This window comes from Chlorocebus sabaeus, chromosome 27 (genome assembly GCF_047675955.1).
Source record: "Chlorocebus sabaeus isolate Y175 chromosome 27, mChlSab1.0.hap1, whole genome shotgun sequence".
Taxonomy (NCBI): Eukaryota; Metazoa; Chordata; class Mammalia; order Primates; family Cercopithecidae; genus Chlorocebus; species Chlorocebus sabaeus.
This window is the reverse complement of record NC_132930.1, coordinates 46995599-47019020: the sequence shown is the minus strand read 5'-3', so window position 1 is coordinate 47019020 and position 23422 is coordinate 46995599. Positions and strand designations below refer to the sequence as shown.

Below are 23422 nucleotides of genomic sequence, written 5' to 3'. Positions count from 1 at the left end.
CATACACTTAGAGAAGAATTAAAACCAATATTTCAAACTCAGAAATAGAAGAAGGAACAGTTCCCAACTAATTCTATGAGGCCAGTATTACCTGATACCAAAACTAGACAAAGACATCACAAGAAAACTACAGACTAATATCTCTTATGAATATTGATGCAAAATTCCTCAACAAAATACTAGAAAACCAAATCCAGCAATATAAGAAAAAAAATATACACCATGATCAAGTGGGATCCCAGGAATGCAAGGGTGGTTCAATATCCAACATATAATTAATGTAATACATCATGTTAATAGAAATTTTAGGCTGGGGGCGGTGGCTAAGCCTGTAATCCCAGCACTTTGGGAGGCCGAGATGGGCGGATCACAAGGTCAGGAGATCGAGACCATCCTGGCTAACATGGTGAAACCCCATCTCTACTAAAAAAACAAAAAACTAGCCGGGCGCAGTGGCGGGCGCCTGTAGTCCCAGCTACTCTGGAGGCTGAGTCAGGAGAATGGCGTGAACCCGGGAGGCGGAGCTTGCAGTGAGCTGAGATCCTGCCACTGCACTCCAGCCTGGGCGACAGAGCAAGACTCCGTCTCAAAAAAAAAATAGAAATTTTAATTGCATGATCATCTCAATAGATGCAAAAAAAGCATTTGACAAAATCCAACACTTCTGCACAATAAAAGCATTTCACCAAGTGTGAACAGATGAGAACTTCCTCAACCTAAAGAATGACATCTACAAAAAACTTACAGTTAATATCCATAATGTGGTGAAAGACTGCATGCTTTCCCCCCTAAGATCAGGAACAAGGCGAAGATACTTGTTTTGCAGTTTCTGTTCAACATTGTGCTAGAGGTTGTAGCCAAAGCAATTAGGCCCAGGAGCTCAAGCCTGCAATGAGCCATATTCACACCACTGCACTCCAGCCTGGGTGACAGAGTGAGACTTTGTTTCAAAAAAATAAAAATACAACAATAAAAGAAATAAAGAATGAAGCTAAACCCGTATCTTTCACCATATACAAAAATCAAATCAAAATGTATTAAGGTCTTAAATCTCAGACCTCAAGCTGTGAAACTACTAAAAGAAAACATTGGGGAAATTCTCTAGGATACTGGTCTGTGTGAAGATTTCTTGAGTAATACCCCAAAAGTACAGGCAACTAAAGCAACAATGGACAAATGGGATCACATTTAAAAAGCGGCCAGGTACAGTGGCTCATGCCTGTAATCCCAGCACTTTGGGAGGCCAAGGTGGGCGGATCATGAGGTCAGGAGATCGAGACCATCGTGGACAACATGGTGAAACCCCATCTCTACTAAAAATACAAAAATTAGCTGGGCATGGCAGCACATACCTATAATCCCAGCTACTTGGGAGGCTGAGGGAGGAGAATCGCTTGAACCTGGGAGCTGGAGGTTGCAGTGAGCCAAGATCACGCCACTGCACTCCAGACTAGTGACAGCTAGACTCCGACTCAAAAAAAGGAAAAAAAAAAAAAACATGCTTCTGCACACAAAAGAAAACAATAAAATGGAGAGAGAACCCACAGAATGGGAGAAAATATTTGCAAACTCTCCATCTGACAAGGGATTAATAACCAGAATATATAAGGAGCTCAACTCAATAGGAAAAAATGTAATAATTTGATTTTAAAATGGACAAAAGATCTGATTAAACATTTTCCAAAATAAGACGTTCAGGCCAGGCACGATGGCTCACACCTGTAATCCCAACATTTTGGGAGGTCAAGCTGGGTGGGTCGTTTGAGGCCAGGAGTTTGAGACCAGCCTGGCCAACATGGTGAAACCCTGTCTCTAGTAAAAATACAAAAAAAAAAAAAAAATTTTTTTCAGGGACTTTCTATCTCAGTAAAATTTCTAGGGCTCCAGTGGTGTGGGGCCTGTTGGGATATTGCTTCCAAGGTGAAGGGTAAGTTGCCTCATTTGGTCCCTCCTACAACCAAAAAGAGCCACAATGCTTAGTGGGTCTATTTGGATTTTGGAGGCAACACACTCCTCACTTAGATGTGTTTCTCCGGCCCATTTATCCACTGACCCAAAAGGTTGCCAATTTTGAGTGGGGTCCAGAACAGAAGGCTCTGCAACAGGTTCAGGCTGCTGTGCAGGCTGCTCTGCCACTTGGGCCATATGACCAAGCAGATCCAATGGTGCTTGAGGTGTCAGAGGCAGACAGGGATGCTGTTTGGAGCCTTTGGCAGGCCCCCGTAGGTGAATCACAGCAGAGGTCTCTAGGATTTTGGGGCAAGGCCCTGCCATCTTCTGAAGATAACTACTCTCCTTTTGAGAGACAGCTCCTGGCCTGTTACTGGGCTTTGGTGGAAAATGAACGTTTGATTATGGGTCATGAAGTCACTATGTGACCTGAACGGCCCATCATGAACTGGGTGCTTGCTTTTCCCGTCCCCTCCCCTGAGACGGAGTCTTGCTGTGTTGCCCAGGCTGGAGTGCAGTGGTGCGATCTTGGCTCACTGCAAGCTCTGCCTCCCGGGCTCACGCCATTCTCCTGCCTCAGCTTCCCAAGTAGTTGGGACTACAGGTACCTGCCACCTCGCCCGGCTAATTTTTTGTATTTTTAATAGAGATGGGTTTTCACCGTTTTAGCCAGGATGGTCTCGATCTCCTGACATCGTGATCTGCCCGCCTCAGATCACATGCTGGGATTACAGGTGTGAACCACTGCGCCTGGCCGAACTGGGTGCTTTCTGACCCATCACCATAAAGTAGGTCGTGCACAGCAGCATTCCATCATCAAAGAGAAGTGGTATATATGTGATTGGGCTTGAGCAGGTCCTGAAGGCACAAGCAAGTTACATGAGGAAGTGGTTCAAATGCCCATGGTCTCCACTCCTCCCACCCTGCCTCCTCTCCCCTAGTCTGCACCAATGGCCTCATGAGGAATTCTCTATGATCAGTGGACAGAGGAAGAGAAGATGAGGGCCTGGTTCACAGATGGTTCTGCACAATATGCAGGCACCACCCAAAAGTGGACAGCTGCAGCATCACAGCCCCTTTCTAGGATGTCCCTGAAGGACAGCAGTGATGGGAGATCTTCCCAGTGGGCAGAACTTGGAGCGGTGCACCTGGTTGTGTACTTTGCATGGGAGGAGAAATGGCCAGATGTGTGATTATGTACTGATTCATGGGCTGTAGACAATGGTTTGGCTGGATGGGGCTTGGAAGAATGGGCTTGGAAGACAATGGTCAGAGGCTTGAAAGAAGCATGATTGGAAAATTGGTGACAAAGAAATTTGGGGAAGAGATATGTGGATGAACCTCTCCAAGAGGTCAAGAACTGTGAAGATATTTGTATCCCATGTGAGTGCTCACCAATGGGTGACTTTAGCAGAGGCGGATTTTAATAATCAGGTGGGGCCGGGCGCGGTGGCTCAAGCCTGTAATCCCAGCACTTTGGGAGGCCGAGACGGGCGGATCATGAGACCATCCTGGCTAACGCAGTGAAACCCCGTCTCTACTAAAAAAATACAAAAAACTAGCCGGGTGAGATGGCGGGCGCCTGTACTCCCAGCTACTCGGGAGGCTGAGGCAGGAGAATGGCATAAACCCAGGAGGCGGAGCTTGCAGTGAGCTGAGATCCGGCCACTGCACTCCAGCCTGGGCGACAGCGTGAGACTCTGTCTCAAATAAATAAATAAATAAATAAATAAATAAATAAATAAATAAAAATAATAATAATCAGGTGGATAGGATGACCTGTTCTGTGGACAGCACTCAGCCTCTTTCCCCAGTCACCCCTGTCATTGCCCAATGGACCCATGAACAAAGTGGCCGTGGTGGCCAGGATGGAGGTTACGCATGGAGATTCAGCAACATGGACCTCCACTCACCAAGGCTGACCTGTCTACAGCCACTGCTGAGTGCCCGATTTGCCAGCAGCAGAGACTAACACTGAGCCCTCAATATGGCACCACTCTTTGAAGTGATCAACCTGGTGGCAGGTTGATGATATCGGACCTCTTCCATCATGGAAGGGCAGAGGTTTGTCCTCACTGGAACAGACACTTATTCCTGATATGGGTTTGCCTGTCCTGCACGCAATGCTTCTGCCAAGACTGCCATTCTGTGGACTCACGGAATGCCTTATCCACCGTCATGGTATTCCACACAGCATTGCCTCTGACAAAGACACTCACTTGACAGCTAAAGAAGTATGGCAGTGGGCTCATGCTCATGGAATTCACTGGTCTCACCATGTCCCCATCGTCCTGAAGCAGCTGGATTGATAGAACGGTGGAATGGCCTCTTGAAGTCACAATTACAATGCCAACCAGGTGACAATACTTTGCAGGGCTGGGGCAAAGTTCTCCAGAAGGCCGTGTATGCGCTGCATCAGCATCCAGTATATGGTCCTGTTTCTCCCATAGCCAGGATCCATGGGTCCAGAAATCAAGGGGGTGGAAGTGGAAGTGGCACCACTCACCATCACCCCTAGTGATTAAGTAGCAACATTTTTGCTTCCTTTTCCCACGACATTACGTTCTGCTGGCCTAGAGGTCTTAGTTCCAGAGGGAGGAACGCTGCCACCAGGAGACACAATGGTTCCATTAAGCTAGAAGTTAAGATTGCCATCTGGACACTTTGGGATCCTCCTACCTTTAAGTCAACAGGCTAAGAAGCAGTTATGGTGTTGGCTGGGGTGATCGATCTGGACTATCAAGATAGAATCAGTCTCGGCCAGGCGCGGTGGCTCACGCCTGTAATTCCAGCCCTTTGGGAGGCCGAGGTGGGTGGATCACATGCAGCCAGGAGTTCGAGACCAGCCTGGGAACATGATGAAACCCTGTCTCTACAAAAGATACAAAAATTGGCCGGGCACAGTGGCTCATGCCTGTAATCCCAACACTTTGGGAGACCAAGGCAGGCGAGGTCAGGAGATCGAGACCATCCTGGCTAACATAGTGAAGCCTCATCTCTACAAAATACAAAAAATTAGCCAGGCATGGTGGCGGTCGCCTGTAGTTCCAACTACTCAGGAGGCTGAGGCAGGAGAATGGTGTGATCCCGGGAGGCGGAGCTTGCAGTGAGCTGAGATCACACCACTGCACTCCAGCCTGGGCGACAGACCAAGACTCAAGTCTCAAAAAAAAAAGATGGAATCAGTCCCTTACTGCACAACGGAGGTAAGGAAGAGTAAGCATGGAATACAGGAGCTCCATCAGGGCATCTCTTAGTATTACCACGCCCTGTGATTAAAGTTAATGGGAAACTACAACAGCCCAATCCAGGCAGGACTACAAATCACCCAGACCCTTTAGGAATGAAGGTTTGGGTCACTCCACCAGGAAAAAAAACCACCACAACCTGCTGAGGTGCTTGCTGAAGGCAAAGGGAATACAGAATGGGAAGTAGAAGAAGGTAGGCATCAATACCCGCTACGACCATGTGACCAGCTGCAGAAACCAGGACTGTTAATTGCCATGAGTATTTCCTCCTTTTGATGAAAACATTTGTGCATGTATACACTAGTACTAAGAAAATCTCTTCATTTTGTTTCCTTTCTCCTTTATCGTGTGACATAAGATTTACTGACTTCAACATTTGTTACCTTGGCCGGATGCAGTGGCTCACACCTGTAATCCCAGCACTCTGGAAGGCAGAGGCAGGCAGATCACCTGACGTCAGGAGTTCGAGACCAGCCTGGCCAATATGGCGATACCCCGTCTCTACCAAAAATATAAAAATTAGCCGAGCATGGTGGTGGGTGCCTGTAATCCCAGCTAATCAGGAGCCTGAGGTGGGAGAATCGCTTGAACCCGGGAGGCAGAGGTTGCAGTGAGCCAAGATTGTACCACTGCACTCCAGCCTGGGGAACAGAGTGAAACTCCCATTTCAAAAAAAAGTATTGGTACCTTTATGTAATAGTATTTGGGTTGGGGATTGGTGCATTTCCGGTTGTATGAAGGATCGTTGTATTATGTTAGATGTAATTGTGACTTTATTTTTGTCTTTATTTGAAGATTATTATCTCAGGAATACGTATGGGTTCAAGTTGACAAGGGGTGGACTCGTGATGGTTAATATTGAGTGTCAACTTTTGGATCGAAGGATATGAAGTATTGATCCTGGGTGTGTCTGTGGGGGTGTTGCCAAGGAGATTAACATTTGAGTCACTGGGCTGGGAAAGGCAGACCCACCTTCAGTGTGGGTGGGCACCATCTAATCAGCTGCCAGTGCTGCTAGAATATAAGCAGGCAGAAAAACATGAAAGGAGAGACTGGCCTGGCCTCCCAGCCTACATCTTGCCCTTGAACATGGGACTCCATGTTCTTCAGTTTCAAAACTTGGACTGGCTCTCCTTGTTCCTCAGCCTGCAGAAGGCCTATTGTGGGAACTTGTGATCGTGTGAGTCGATACTTAACACACTTCCCTTTATGGATCTATCTATTCCATTAGTTCTGTCCCTCTAAAGAACCCTAGCACAGCCAGGCTCCCACTGACCCCCTTGTCTTGGTGCCTTGGCAGAAGGCAACAGCAGGAGCGTTTTCCCGTGCCAGCTGCTGTCAATACTGCTCAGTCCCTGCACCCCAGCTTCCAACACACATTCTCAGCACAGTCACCGTAGCAAGAACGTTTATTATAAAAATAGGTGGATAGAGTAAGTATGCTTTAACTTCCGGACAGATGACAGTGCTACTGCGATGCAGTTTCAGGGCAGACATGCGGCTCTGCAATGGCGGGGGCGGCCCCCCTAGTGTGATGCACAGCCGCAATACTCCATTTGACAAACCTCCTGGTTCAAGGCAGAGAGGAGACACCTCATTCTACAGAACAGGATGGGGCTTCCACCGTAAGGACCATACAAGTGACCCCCATAGGCAGCCACCCCTTTCTGGCAAGCTGCGGCATGCCCAGGTGCAGGCTAGGGGAGGGGCTGGTACGCTAGCACCAGATTGCTCTGGCTTCAGCCTGATGGAGACACAGACCAGGACCTCCGTCTGCCAGATGTTCCTGACCCCATCTCCACCTCCAGCCTCCAGCCTCACTGGCAGTTCCCTGTGACCCAGCCTGTTCCATAGCCAAAGGGGACCAAAGGGAATGGTCACAGTGCCCCGCACCTATTTAGGGGCCTTGGATCTCAGGAGAGCTCAACCCATGGCATCTGAGAGTACCCACCCTGTCCCTGAGGGCAGCTGCACCGGGCCAGGGGGCTGTAAGGGCACGGGTGAGTCTCAGTCACTGGCAGCACTCAGCCACATGCCTGAGGAGCTCTTCACCTTGCTCGTCACTGAAGCACTCCAGGCAGTGAGGGCACTGAAGGTCCCCCTGGCCTCTCTGGGCCATGCCAGGATGCCCGCCCTCTGCAGGGGGTTCTAACTGCTGGGCCCCAGTCCCAGGCCTCCAGCCACCAGGCACCATAAGCTCCAATGCATCGGTGGCCAAGTACTTGGCAGCTTTGCTCCCAGCATGGATCCGGCAGGCGTCTGGCTCCTGAGAATCCTGGAGAAAAGGCAAAGGTCTATTTACATGGGCTGTGCTGAAGGTCACAAAGTCTGGTCTCAGGTTCTAGCAACTAGAGGTACTTCATCTCTCCCTGAGCGGAACTTCAGTCCCTCACTTTGCTTCCTGCTGTGCCCCAGAGCCCAGACAAGGGGGTGCTCAGTGAATGACTGAGGAGATCGCACCCACGCTCCCTCATGCGCTCATGAAGAAACAGGCCCTAGTGTGGTCCACTCCCCAACCCCTTGGTGGAAGTCCTGTTCAGTTGGACCCATCAGCCCTAGGAGACCCGACTGATAAGTTGGCCCTGATGATGTAGCCCACACACCACTACAGAGTGGAGGTGGCAGAGCCTCTGGTGGGGAGCTGGGAAGACTGAGTCCAAACCCTACTCTGTACCTCCTCTGTGGGGCTTGGGGGTGCTCAGCACTCTGGGGCTCTGGAGGTCCTTCAGTAGCAGCAAGAGGTATCCCTGGCTTGGCCCCACCAACCACTTGGCACGGCCTGGCATGTGTTCTCCAAACATCCGTCCTGAAGCGCCGCAGCCTGCGGCCCTCAACTGCTTGTCTGCGAACTTCATTCCAGTAGGCCTTGGTGCTTCCACTTCCTGTCTGAATGTGGACTTTCCCAGTGGGACTACAGCTTATCACCCAAGCCTTCAGCACCACTGTCCCTGGCTGTGCCACCTAGGGACTGAGCAACCCTCGAGGGGCCACAGGCTACTGTTCAAAGGGACACAGAGGCCACTTAGTACAAAGTCTGCAGGCCCCACCAGAAGCTTGACCCTCAGGGGTAAGAATCTGGGCCTGCAAGTCTGGAACCAGTTCCTCGGGTCCGAAATCTTTGAGAGGTGGCCTGAGACCATCCTCATGATTGTACCAACAGTGATCCTTCAATCCAAATCACATGCTTCCTTGAATTCGTGAAGGCCAGAAAACCCACAGGCAAAACCAAATCCCAGGAAAACCCACATGTAGGTCTGCTGCAAGATATTCCCATTCCTGCCTAGGCGACATGCTGAAGAATCCCTGTGCCAGGGACTTAGGAGAATCTGAAATTGGGGGATGGGGAGCCGCCCACACACATTCCATTCTGTGATGCCAAGAAGGCTGCAGGGGCTGGGCAGGGGCTTGAGGCAGGGCCTGCTGTGGCTGGTGAAGCCTCCAGTGCCTCCTTGTCAGCCTGTGAACTTAACGGAGGAAGACACAGTGCCCCGCCAGGTTCCTCCTCCCTCATGCACAAGTACAAACAGCTGCCTGTGTCTAGCCCTCTGCTGCAGACTTAGTCCAAGGGTGTGTTAGAAAAGGTGTCCACCATGACTCTCCTGTGCCCTTCAAGCAGAGAATCAGAAGCCACTGAGGCCCAGTGGCTGCTTGGAGCAGGGCAGCGGGGTGGCCTCACAGCCCCAGAGTCCCTGTTCACACCCCGAAACACGGGGCAGCTCAGCTTGGCCTCCCAGCTCCAGCCCGGGGTGCATCGTTTCTCAAGAGGTATCACTACTGTTCAGGCTATGCCAGGAGACGATGCTCTTTGAGTGGGGCCCAGGGCCATTCCCAGGGCCAAAAGTGTGTTAGATACTTGATGAGGAGCTAAATAAACTTCTCCTGGATTTTTTTTTTTTTTTTGAGACCGAGTCTGGCTCCGTCACCCAGGCTGGAGTGCAGTGACGTGATCTCTGCTCACTGCAAGCTCCGCCTCCTGGGTTCACACTATTCTCCTCCCTCTGCCTCCCGAGCAGCTGGGACTACAGGCGCCCGCCACCACGCCCGGCTAATTTTTTGTATTTTTAGTAGAGACAGGGTTTCACCGTGTTAGCCAGGATGGTCTCCATCTCCTGACCTCATGATCCTCCCGCCTTGGCCTCCCAAAGTGATGGGATTACAGGCGTGAGCCACCGCACCCGGCACTTCTCCCGGAGTTTTGCAAAGCACGTCAGTGAGGAGAAGGAAGAGGCCATGGGTCATACACTGAAGAACCTCACCGGTTCCCATTCACGCCAGGTCTCCCTCAAGGTACCCCATGGTAGGAAGAGCACTGAGCCCAGGGGTGGAGTGAGGGGCCCCTGGCCTGCAAGGCCCAGCTCCACGTGCCAGGCTGAGCTGGGGGATGTTACTGGACACCCAGGGCCATCATATCTATGTGAGAGGGTAAGTAGGGTTCCCGCCTCACAGACAGGTCAGGACATGTATGGAGCTCACTCTTTGAGGCCCGAGACATGCCCTCTGACTGCATGACAGTGACGGACGGGCCCTGAGGACAGCCACCTGTCCTCAGGCCACCATGCCAGCCTCCTCCATAACTAAACAGTACAACAGGGAAGCTTTCCATGACCACGCCCAGGTACTAGGCCAGGTGGCTCTCCCCAGAGCAGGGAGGGGCCCACCACAACCCTCATCACCAGCAAATCAGGGCCTTGGCAGACACAGAAAGGCTCTAAACTCATGAGAAGAAAAACAAAAACACTAAACCTAAGCAGGAAGAAAAACGCCGTCAGACTCTACCTGTCTCCAGGACACCTGGTGCAGCAGAGAGCTGACCCTTTCCTCCAGTTCTTGAATCCTACTTTGAGCCCGTTCCCGATCAGCCCTTTCTGACATGAAGTCATCCTTGTAAGCGAGAATCTGAAGAGGCGAGACACACATTTCTGCTCAAGCAAAGAGAAAGTGGCCCCCCAGGCTTCTCCCACCCCCACCATGACCACTGCCCACTCAGTGCCACCAAGCCTTCGGCCCAGCCTGTCCCATGATTTCAGCTACCACCAGCCAGCAGCCATCTGGTCGGTGCCGTCCAGGGCCCGAGGGACAGACACCTGCTGTTCCAGCATCTGCACCCGCTCCAGTGCAGCGTCCCGGGCCGTCCTAGAGGCCACCAGCTCCTGCTTCACTTCTGCACAGTCGTTTATTTTCTCTTCCAACTGTCTGTTGAGCCGGGAGATCTCCTTCCTCATCAGCTCGGGCTCATGTGGGGTCTGCAGCCCCCTGAGCTGCGCATGGAGCCCCCTCACGTATTCGTCCCTGCTGGCGTCGTAGCGCTGCCACTTGGCATTGAGGTCTTCAACCTGAGGAGGTGGAGCCAGAAAGCTCACGGCGAAGGCAGCTGACAGAGCTGCTCAAGCCACACCCAGGGGGACTATTCGTCAGCAGTGATTTGCTGAGTGAGCGTTTCCTCTTAAATGGAAGCTGCCCCTCCCCGTTCTGTAGAGAGCAGACACTAGGCCCACTAGAGAATCCCGAGGCACCGTGATGACACCCGTACGCAACCAGCATAAACAGAGGTGCACTCGGTGCAGCTTTTCTGTCTTAGAAAATGTACCTCCTGCTGCTAATTCTTGCATCTCCTTTACTGACTTGTGGATTAATTTTAGGGGATGGAGATGGACAGGACATATCCTGTACGTCGTTTTAAGCAAAAAAGTCCAGTCTCTAGGGACTGTGTGTATCAAGTCATAGTGGCCAGAGGGCGGGGGCAACCTCTGGGCCTCAGCCAAGGAAAGAACCCTCACTCACAGTTTGTAAGCCGCGTGTTCTCAAACAAAATGTGAAAGACACTCACGTGAGTCACCTTCTGTTTTAACAGTCGATTTTCTTCCTGCAACTTCTCAATAACACTCTGGACAGAGGTGTGCCCACCTGTATGTTCTGACTGCATGAGGAAGGGACAGAGAGAAGACAATCTGTTAACATACAGCAAGAGGGGAGAAAGCTAGACCCAGAGGCTGAGGCCACAGATGATCACTGCATCCCCCAAGGCAGCGGGTAGTAATCATTCATTTGGTAGAGAAGCAAAGCAGGGACAAGGGACCACCTTCTCCCTGCCCAAGCCCACCCCTACCAGGCCCAGGCCAGAGCCCAGACGGAGGGTCTTCAGGCCACATCACCTTTGACACCGTCCTTATCCCATCCTACCTACCAGTTTGAGCTGTTTGTCTTTTAAATATTTGGAATGTAAATATTCTAAAGTCATGTCTACAGGGATTGGCACACCAGACATGATCAAGTCTTGTCTTTGCCAGAGGTTTGCCATTATCACAGACAGCAGGGAGGGCAGGAAGCTGAATCCCATTGTAAACCAGAGGATCTCCAGCGAGCGGGCTCCCAGCTGCCCAGGGTGGGCCTGGCCATGCACCCTGCTTACCTCCTTTGGAGCCCATGACACTGTCCTGTCTGCAGACAATCAGGTTCAACCAGGTGATTCTGGACACAGCAATCTAACCTCTGCCCCACGCAGGGCCAGGAGTCATGGAAGCCACAGCCCAAACCAACCCCCACTAACAACTACAGACCTGAATGAAAAGTCTCATGAAACTCGTGTGTACTCTAGAATTCTGACTGTATATCAGTGACATAATTTTTGAGAATTTCCCCCGAGTGACAAAGGAAGTGCATGTCCTAATGCAGCCTACACCGGGAAGCCCCGGGTGACTCAGCTGAGTTCAGGGCTGAGAAGTGACACTTATTTAGAGACTGTGATGAGGGCCTACGCTGCCACTGGCCCCACCCCCGCCTCAGGCTCAACACTGTGTGTGGCTCCTTTCAACTCCCCAGAGGGAAATGACACGCTGACTCAAAATCAGACCAGAATACCCGGCCTCCGCCCCGACGGCACTTTTCCTTTGGTTTCTGAATGCGGCTGTGTCCTCTCTGAGGTTCCCCGCCTGGAATCCACCCAGCTGAGGTGGGCAGTTCTCAGACCAAGCTTCTCCCCAGTGGGCGCCTTGGTGCAGGATGTACTGTCTGACGCAGAACATCCCAGCGTGTGTGTTTCTGCATGAACCTTGGTGCTGCCTCAGAGAAAACTAGAAAGGACCCGAGCGAGAGGCCCTGTGCCCGGCAGTGCGAGTGAGGTGGGGCCTCAGCCTGGGTGGGATGTGCAGAGTGCCTCCATTTCCCCGCCTGCCACACACAGACACCACAGGCACCAGCGAGATGGAAGGTGCCTGGCACACACATGCCTTGGGCCGCTGCTCCCTACTCTTCTGCCTAGGAGCCTCCTGGTTTCTCCCGATGCTGAAACTCCCACAGTCCCTCTCTCTCCCACTGGACCCCACAGAGAGCTACAGCCCAGATCCAGCCTATCCTGGAGGTCCAGTGAACCCTTCTTTGGCCCTCACTGTCACCTGGCACTGCTGTCCCCTGGCCCTTGCTTTGATGAGGAGGCTGTGGCCCTGAGCCAGGTCTCCAAGCTTGTGGGAGGTCGTGCTGCTGGCAAGGACATGCCTAATGCCAGCTTTGGAGATGGCGGTTCCAGCTGTGCCCAGATCCACTCAGACACACTGAGCCTGCAGAAGGCGACTCACGGTCCTTCCGGGAGTTCTGGGTGTGGAACTGGAGGCACTCCCTGTCCCCAGCAGTACCACCCGGCTCTGCTTCAGTTTCCTCAGATGAGGAGGATGTGACTGCACTTCCTCCAGGCAGCTCTGCCACCCTCATGTCTTCCTCCTCATCCTCAGCTGAGGCAGATGAAAGCCAGGGGCCACCTCCCACCTGGGAGCAGGGTCAGCTACAGGCCTGGTGCTGGGCAGTGCGGTGGCTGCCTGCTTTCCTATTACGCTGTGCATGTTCCATCATTTTAAAAGAAACCCTTGGATGAGCGAGCTTTGTCCTGTTAGCTGACTCTCGCTGCTGAGAACAGACTGGGTTCTGGGACAGCCCCTGGCCTCTGTGATCGGGGCCTGTAGGCAATGCTCCCAGTACACAGGGTTCTTCACCACAATCTTACACTGTGGCCTACCTGGTCAGGACTTCTCTCCCCCACATTCCTGTGTGCATGCTGTCGTTCATCCAGACACTTGGCCAGATGCTGACACATGTGGGCAGTGGCGGTCAGCGTCCTCCGTAGCTGATGGGTCTCGTTGGCCAAGGAGCGGCACAGGACATCACTGGCGGCCCGGGCGCGCTCCCCTTCCGCCATGCTCCTCCGCAGCAGGACGACTTCCTTCTCTCGCTCGTGCTGGGGCTGGCTCAGTAGCTGCTGCATCTCCCTCTCTTTTTCTTCTAGTCGTTCAGTCAGCCTCTCAATTTCCTAAGTAGAAGATTTAAAAGCACAGTTTACTGAATTAAAAGAAGCAGTGTCGAGAGCAAATGTTCAGAAAGCAAAAGGAGACCTGGCATGGATGCCCCAGCACCAGACACAAAGACACGCACTCCGAAGTCGGGCATGTGAACTAACAATTACTCACTCAGAAGTTGGGCATTTGAACTATTAACTCTGGAGTTTTTCAGCCTACAATGTTCTGTTCTGAAACTTCATCTTAAAATTTTTTTTTTTTTTTGAGACAGAGTCTCACTCTGTTGCTCAGGCTGGAGTGCAGTGGCATGATCTCGGCTCACTGCAACCTCCACCTCCCAGATCCAAGTGATTCTCCTGCCTCAGCCTCCACAGTAGCTGGAATTATAGGCGCCCACCACCACACCCGGCTAATTTCTGTATTTTTTTTTTTTTTTTTTGAGATGGAGTCCTGCTCTCACCCAGGCTGGAGTGCAGTGGCACAATCTCGGTTCACTGCAAGCTCCGCCTCCCAGGTTCACGCCTTTCTCTTGCCTCAGCCTCCCGAGTAGCTGGGACTACAGGTGCCCGCCACCGTGCCCAACTAATTTTTTGTATTTTTAGTAGAGACGGGGTTTTACTGTGTTAGCCAGGATGGTCTCGATCTCCTGACCTCGTGATCGACCCACCTCAGCCTCCCAAAGTGCTGGGATTACAGGCGTGAGCCACCACGCCTGGCCCAATTTTTGTATTTTTAGTAGAGACAAGGTTTCACCATGTTGGCCAGGCTGGTCTTGAATTCCTGACCTCAGGTGATCTGCCGGCCTCGGCCTCCCAAAGTACTGGGATTATAGGCATGAGCCACCATGCCCCAGCCCTTTTTTTTTTTGAGGCAAGGTCTCACTGTCACCCAGGCTAGAGTGCAATGGCACAATCATGGCTCCCTGCTGCCTCGGCCTCCCCAGGCCCAAGCGATTCTCCATCCTAACCTGAGTAGCTGGGACTACAGGCACGTGCCACTGTGCCTGGCTAACATTTTTATATTTTGTAGAGACAGGGTTTTGCTGTGATGCTCAGGCTGGTCTTGAACTCCTGGACTCGAGTGATTCAGCCGCCCTGGCTTCCCAAAGTGCTGGGATGACAGTTTGGCTCACCGCATCCCGCCAAATTCTGTTTTCACAAGCAAGCGCATCATTTTAGATTTCATATCATCAAGATGTTGTTTTGAAATGAGGGTCTCGCTATATATAGCCCAGGCTGGTCTTCAACTCCTAGGCTCAGGCAAATCCCCCCACCCCAGCCTCCGGAATAGCTGGGACTACAGGCTCAAGCCACTACACCCAGTTTTCATCAAATTATCAAAGTGGCAATTCCAAGCACTTTTTTGATAGGAAAGGTAGAAACTCCACTGTAGTGGGTAACCCCCAAAAGATGTCCACAACCAAACCCCCCATTCCCTAGTATCTGGGAACGAAACCTTATTTAGAGATAAGGTCTTTGCAGATGTAATTAGTTAAGGTGAGGACAAACTGGATTAGGATGGGACTGGTGTCCTAAGAAGAAGACGGAAGTCTGGACAGACACACAGAGAGAAGGAGGCCATGTGACAACAAAGATATGAGTGACATCTTGTCTTGTAGATAAAGGCCAAGGAACACCAATGATTGGCGGCCCCCACAGGAAGCTGAAGAGGCGAGGAAGCGCGTTCTTCCCTAGAACCTTCAGAGAGAGCCAATGCCTTGGTTTCCTCTTCCCTAGAACCTTCAGAGAGAGCCGATGCCTTGGTTTCCGGCTTCTGGCCTCTAGAACTGTGAAAGATTAAACTGCTGTTGCTGGAAGCCCCCGGGACGGGGCGGCCATCTCTCAGGAAAGCATGTCGCTGGGACCCACAACTCCACGCTCCACGCACAGAACAAAAGTGTCAACAGCTCTATTCATAGTCTTGTGGATTGGCCTTAAAAACAAGAGGCACAGGCCGGGCGCGGTGGCTCACGCCTGTAATCCCAGCACTTTGGGGGGCCGAGGCGGGCGGATCACGAGGTCAGGAGATCGAGACCATCCTGGCTAATATGGTGAAACCCCATCTCTACTAAAAATAGAATAATTAGCCGGGCGTGGTGGCGAGTGCCTGTAATCCCAGCTACTCAGGAGGCTGAGGCTGGAGAATGGTGTGAACCCGGGAGGTGGAGCTTGCAGTGAGCCAAGATCACACCACTGCACTCCAGCCTGGGTGACAGAGCCAGATTCTGTCTAAAAAAAAAAATTAAAAAAAAAAAAAAAGAGGCACAGTGGCCTCTTGGCTTACAGGGCTGCTGTAACAAAGTACCACAAACTTGGTGTCTTAAACAACAGAAGCGTATTCTCCCAAAGTCTGTAATCCCAACACTTTGGGAGGCCAAGATGGGAGGATCACTTGAGCCCAAGGGTTGGGACTAGCCTGGGCAACATGGCAAAACCCGGTCTCTACAAAAAATACAAAAAACATTAGCCAGGCAGGGTGGCGAGCACCTGTAGTCCCAGCTACTCGGGAGGCTGAGGCAGGAGGATCACTTAAGCCTGGGAGGTCAAGGCTGCAGTGAACTATGATCATGCCACTGCACTCCAGCCCCGGCAACAGAGTGACCCTGTCAAAAAGAGGGGAGGGGAAGGGAGGGGAGGAGAAAAGAAAAGAAAGGAAGAAAGAAACAAGGAAGGTGGCTGGGTGCGGTGGCTCACACCTGTAATCCCAGCACTTTGGGAGGCTGAGGTGAGTAGATCACGAGGTCAAGAGTTCAAGACCAGCCTGGCCAACATGGTGAAACTCCGTCTCTACTAAAGATACAAAAAATTAGCCAAGCGTGGTGGTGGGCGCCTGTAATCCTAGCTACCCAGGAGGCTGAGGCAGGAGAATCGCTTGAACCCAGGAGATGGAGGTTGCAGTGAGCCAAGATCGTGCCACTGCACTCCAGCCTGGTGACAGAGCAAGACTCAGTCTAAAGAAAAAAAAAAAGGAACAAGGAAGGAAAGAAAGAAGAGAAGAGAAGAGAAAAGAAAAGAAAGAGACAAGAAAGCAAGCAAAGCAAAGCTAAGCTAAGCTGGAAGGGAAAGAGGGCTGATATGCCAGGACCAGGCAAAGCCTATGAAGCTGGTCCCTGGAGTGGTGACAAGAGGGGCTTGGGCAGTAACAGGCTGCATAATGAACTGGTGCCATTATTCCAGAAAGTATTAACCGGAGGGGCTTTGCAGAGCTATCCACTCAGGCCTTGTGTTAAAGATGAGGTAAGGTCTTAAGTCTAGCTGTGGCTGCAGTGAGGACCACAATTCTCTGGCCTGATCTTGCCCTGTCACACACTGACCACAGCTTGATCACAGATGCACTGGTCAGCTCCTCCACTCCCCGAGCCTCAGCGCTCTCTCTGGGGGCCCTCAGTCCCTATCGGTCCAGGGTTCCTGCTCCTAACAGCCTCACAAACACGGCCATAGATGAGGGCAACCTAGCTACAGCTTGCTTCCTGCTGTGTCTTTGACTCTGCACTGCCACCTCAGTGAACCCGGGGCCTACAGGAGGTGACACACCTCTCCATTCTTCCACAGTTTCCGTGATTGACCTCAGATTGAATGCTGGGATAAGCAATAAGTATGTAATTGCATAAGATTCCAGATAAGGCCAGGCACAGTGGCTCATGCCTATAATCCCAGCACTTTGGGAAGCCGAGACAGGAGGATCCCTGGAGGCCAAGAGTTTGAGACCAGCCTGGGCAACATAATGAGACCCCATCTCTACAACAACTTAAAAAGGTAGCCAGGTGTGGTGGCTCATAGTCCTTGTGGTGGGCTCTTCGCCTAGAGTGCTACCACTCAGGAGGCTGTGACGAGAGGGCTGCTTGAGCCCAGGAGTTCAAGGTTACAGTGAGCTATGATGGCCCCAAGGCATTCCAGCCCAGGTGGCAGTGTCACAGAGCAAGACCCTGTCTCTAAAACAAACAAACACAACTAAATCATTAAAATGGGCCAGGCGTGGTGGCTCAAGCCTGTAATCCCAGCACTTTGGGAGGCCGAGATGGGCGGATCACGAGGTCAGGAGATCGAGACCATCCTGGCTAACATGGTGAAACCCCGTCTCTACTAAAAAATACAAAAAAACTAGCTGGGCGAGGTGGCGGGTGCCTGTAGTCCCAGCTACTCAGGAGGCTGAGGCAGGAGGATGGCGTAAACCCGGGAGGCGGAGCTTGCAGTGAGCCGAGATCTGGCCACTGCACTCCAGTCTGGGCAACAGAGCGAGACTCCGTCTCAAGGAAAAAAAAAAAAAATCATTAAAATGTTCCTTAAATAATTAAAAATCCCATGCTGGGCATGGTGGCTCATGCCTGTAATCCCAGCACTTTGGAAGGTCAAGGCAGGAAGATCACTGGAAGTCAGGAGTTCTAGACCAGCCTGAGCGACACAGCAACATTCCGTCGCTACAAAAAAAAAAAAAAAGTAAACAAAATTAGCCAGGTGTGATGGCAAACTCCTGTGGTCCCAGCTATATGGGAGGCTGAGGCAGAAGGATCACGTAAATCCAGGAGGTTGAGGCCGCAGTGAGCCGTGTTTGTGACACTGCACTCCAGCCTGGGTGGCAGAATGAGACCCTGTCTCAAAATAAATAAATAAATGAAAATCCCAAAACAAAACCCACATGCTCACATGTTGGTAAGACAGGACCAGGGCCAGTAATACTGGGACCACAGACCTAATTCTATCTCAGGCTACCAGGAAGCTGTAATAAGCTGCTTGGTGAGTGGCCAGATACATAGGACACAGGGGACGCATGTGAGCTGAACACCAATGGCCACCAGACCGCAAGTATACTGCTCTGGTTGTGAGGTCCCTGCATCCTCTGTCCCACCAACATTCTGGAGATGAGTTCAGAGTGGCCCTCCGGGTCCTTGGTCTGTACTCATCTGTGGCTCCTGGTGTCCACAACCCTAAAACCTGTTGGTGCAGACCAGGGGACCTCTGAACTTCCCTTCTGCTCTAGTGAGTCGGGATCTACCTTCCAGAAAGAGGGAGAGAGTGCAGTAGTGGAGACACTGGCTGCTGAAAGTATTTTAAATGATGTAGATACTGACAACCTAATATTAAGCAGAACTGTATAGACAGCATGAACATAGCCATGCCAAGTGTACACAGAGGAAAAACAGGAAGAAGGCATGCCAAGAGATTGACACTAGTCATCCCTGCACTGGGGGATTACAGTGGCTATTCTTTATTTTTCAGATATTCAAAATTGCTTTTATAATTTTTTTTTTAAAGGCATGTTTCTTTTTCTCTCTAAAATTAGGCTGTGGGGCCAACCCTGGAAACAAAAACTACCTTTCGCAGGCTACTGCCTTTGCAGGTTTAGTTTCTTTCCTGGGAAAACTAGGATAATAGCCATGAATCAAATGGAATAACAGACGCCAGAGCTCACCCAAATGTTCCAGATGCTTGCAAAGACTATTGCACAAAAAAACCGTTACTCATACTGCTGTGGTGGTGCTTATAGTTTATCACCAAACACAGACATAAACATCACAGACAAGGACAAAGAGAGGAAAGTTAGGATTTGTGTCTATTTTTTTGAGACGGAGTCTCCCTCTGTTGTCCAGGCTGGAGTGCAGTGGCGCAATCTCGGCTCACTGCACGCTCCACCTCCCAGATTCACACCATTCTCCTGCCTCTGCCTCCCGAGTAGCTGGGACTACAGGCGTCCACCACGCCTGGCTACTTTTTTGTATTTTTAGTAGACACGGGTTTTCACCGTGTTAGTCAGGATGGTCTCGATCTCCCAACCTCGTGATCCACCCGCCTTGGCCTCCCAAAGTGCTGAGATTACAGGTGTGAGCCACTGCACCCAGCCTAGGATTTGTGTCCATTATCAGACACAGGGGCTGCATTTGCCATTGCTCCCAGCATAGAGTTGAAGCGCCACTAGTGAAAGACACATGTATGGGTGAGGGCTGTAAGGGACTCTAGAACACAATATGAGTATATTGACCTTGGACCCAGGACACACATATGCGTGCGCGCACACACACACCATACACACACCATACACACACACTATACACAAACACCATACACACCATACACACACACACACCATACACACACACCATACACACACACTATACACACACACCATACACACACACTATACACACGCACCATACACACACCATACACACACACACACCATACACACACACACACCATACACACACACACCATACACACACACCATACACACACACACACCATACACCATACACACACACTATACATACACACCATACACATACACCATACACACACACACCATACACACACACACACCATACACACACACACCATACACACACCATACACACACACACCATACACACACACACCATACACACACACACCATACACACACACCATACACACACACACACCATACACCATACACACACACTATACATACACACCATACACATACACCATACACACACACACCATACACACACACACACCATACACACCATAAACACCATACACACACACCATACACACCATACACACATACACACACCATATACACCATACACACACACACACCATACACACCATACACACACACACCATAAACACTACACACACACACCATACACACACACCATACACACATCATACGCACACACCATACACACACCATACACACACACCATACCATACACACCATACACACACCATATACACCATACACACACACACCATACACACACATCATACACACACACCATACACACCATACACACACATATACACCATACACACACACCATACACACCATACACACACACCATACACACCATACACACCATACTCACACCATACACACACACACCATACACACCATACACACACATACCATATACACACACACCATACACACACCATACACACACACCATACACACACATACACACCATACACACCATACACACACACCATACACACATCATACACACACACCACACACCATACACACACACCACACACCATACACACACACACCACACACACCATGCACACACACCATACACACACACACACCATACACACACCATGCACACACACCATACACACCATACACACACACCATACACACCATACACACACACCACACACACCATACACACACCATACACACACACACCATACACACACCATACACACACACCATACACACCATACACACACACACCATACACACCATACACACACACCACACACACCATACACACACACACCATACACACACCATACACACACACACCATACACACACCATACACACCATACACACACACACCATACACACCATACACACACCATGCACACACACCATACACACCATACACACACACCATACACACCATACACACACACACCATACACACCATACACACACACCACACACACCATACACACACACACCATACACACACCATACACACACACACCATACACACACCATACACACCATACACACACACACCATACACACCATACACACACACCACACACACCATACACACACACCATAAACACCATACACACATACACACACACCACACACACCATGCACACACACCATACACACACCATGCACACACACCATACACACCATACACACACACACTACACACACCATACACACACACACCATACACACACACACCACACACACCATACACACACCATACACACACACCACACACACACTATACACACCATACACACACACCATACACACACACACCATACACACAACCATACACACACAATACACACCATACACACACACCATACACACCATACACCATACACACCATACACACACACCCCATACACACACCATACACACCATACACACACACCCCATACACACACACCATACACACCATACACACACACCCCATACACACACACCATACACACCATACACACACACCCCATACACACACCATACACCATACACACACACACCATACACCATACACACAATACACACACACACCATACACATACACACCATACACACCATACACACACACCATACACACCATAATACACACATACCATACACACCATACACACCCCTCAGAATGTGTCTCCTGCACACACACCTCAAAACACCCCTAAGAACCAACCGGAACATACACACTACACACACACACACACACAGCATACACACTACACACACACACCCCTCAGAATGTGTTCCCACACACGAACTTCAAAACACCCCTAAGAACCAACCTGAACCTACACAGCACACACAGAACCCAAGAACTGCACCAACCCCCCTCCTCAGAACCCAGTGCCGCCTCCTCCTCACCAACCCCCCAGGACCCAGTGCCCTCCCAACCTCCCAGTTTCCAGCATTCCTTTATCCCCTTCAGAACCTTGCACCCTCACCCCCTCCAGGACCCAGAGCCCCCTCACCTCCACCAGGACCTGGTCCCCCCTCAAACCCCCCAGGACCCGGCACCCCTTCACCCTCCAGGACCCAGCACACCTCAGCCCGTGGTGTCCCATTACCCCTCTCAGGACCTGGTCCCCGTCTCTCCCTTAGGACCCAGGGTCCCCTCACCCTCCAAGACCTGTTGCCCTATCACCCCCAGGACCCAGTGCCCCCTCACACCCCCCAGGACTCAGTGCCCCCTCTCTGCCCCAGGACCCAGCACCCCTCACTCCCTAGGGCCCAGCACTTCCTCAACCCCGTCAAGACCCAGAGTCCCCTCACCCCACCAAGACCTGTGGCCCCCTCACCCACCGTGGCTGCCTCACTCTCCAGGGCCCCCTCACCTTCCAGGACCGTTTCATCTGCAGGGTGTAGCACCCACTCACCCACCCAGGACCCAGTGCCCCCTCACCCCCCAGGACCCGGTACCCCCTTACCCCCAGGACCTGGTGCCCCCTCAACCCCAGGACCCGGTACCCCCCTTACCCCCAAGACCTGGTGCCCCCTCAACCCCAGGACCCGGTACCCCCCTTACCCCCAAGACCTGGTGCCCCCTCAACTCCAGGACCTAGCACCTCCTCAATCCCCCAGGACCTGGTGGCCCCTCAACCCTTCAGGACCCCCGGCGCGCTCAACCCCAGGACCCAGTACTCCCTAAACCCCAGGACCCGGTACTCCCTCAACCCCTCAAGACCCGGGGCCCGCTGACCCACCCAGGACCCGGCACCCCCTCACTTCCCAGGCCCCTCACACCCAGCACCTGGTGCTCCCTCAACCCGTCAGGATCCGGGGCCCGCTCACCCACCCAAGACCCGGCGGCCGCCACACGCACTCTGGCGCCCGCAGCCCCTCTGGTGCCCGCCCTCGTACCTGGCGCATCTGGGCCTCTGCGGCGCCGCCCTCCTGCCGCCGAAGCTGCTCCCGGAAGCGCGCAACCTGCTCCAGCAGCGCGTCCACCAGGGACGGCGCGGCGTCCCCTTCCAGCGCGGCCAGGCGGGCGCGGAGGCGAGCGATGAGGGCGTCGCGGGCGGCCAGCTGGTCCTGCAGGCGGCGCAGCCGCTGTCCGGCCTCGTGGTACAGGGTGCAGAGCGCGGCGGCTGCGCGCGGGGTCCCCTCCCAGCCGCCCGACCCCGGGTCCCGGGACATGGCTGTAGGCCTGCCCGGGAGGCCGCGCGGCCGCCGGCAACTTCCGCGCCCGGACCCCGCCGGCTGCCGCCCTTCCCGGAACTTTCCCCGGTGCGCCCCGCCCACCCACCACAGCCCGGCCCCGCCCACCCACCACAGCCCGGCCCCGCCCACCCACCACAGCCCGGCCCCGCCCTCCGACGCGCAGCCCCGCCCAACAGCAGCCCGCCCCGCCCCTTCTCGCCCGGCCCCGCCCCTCCTACCGCCGACAGCCCGGCCCCGCCCCTGCTGTCCGCAGCAGCCCAGGAGAGTCGGCCTGGCCCCGGAG

The 23422-nt window shown here is 52.2% G+C and overlaps 1 protein-coding gene across 2 annotated transcripts; it reads right to left on the bottom strand.

Moving 5' to 3' along the window:
* Positions 1-6589: 6589 nt before the first annotated feature.
* Positions 6590-23201, bottom strand: TNIP2 (TNFAIP3 interacting protein 2). 2 transcript variants are annotated; one of them, XM_008018088.3, is made up of 6 exons: positions 22840-23201; positions 13204-13494; positions 11026-11115; positions 10283-10531; positions 9975-10094; positions 6590-7473 (listed from the first exon to the last, which is right to left on the bottom strand). In XM_008018088.3, the coding sequence occupies exons 1-6, from the start codon at positions 23113-23115 to the stop codon at positions 7210-7212; spliced, it is 1290 nt and encodes a 429-aa protein (XP_008016279.3). In that variant the 5' UTR covers positions 23116-23201; the 3' UTR covers positions 6590-7209. The 2 variants fall into 2 exon arrangements, with proteins under 2 accessions (XP_008016279.3, XP_008016280.2); XM_008018089.3 differs by lacking the exon at positions 10283-10531.
* Between the last annotated feature and the right edge of the window lie 221 nt (positions 23202-23422).

Coding starts and splice junctions, on each gene's coding strand:
- TNIP2 (XM_008018088.3), bottom strand. CDS start 23,115: ATGTCCCGGGACCCGGGGTCGGGCGGCTGGGAGGGGACCCCGCGCGCA. Junction 10,532..11,025: donor TAAAACAGAAGGTGACTCAC/GTGAGTGTCTTT, acceptor CCACCTCCTCAG/GTTGAAGACCTCAATGCCAA. Junction 7,474..9,974: donor ACCAGGTGTCCTGGAGACAG/GTAGAGTCTGAC, acceptor CCTTTTCTCCAG/GATTCTCAGGAGCCAGACGC.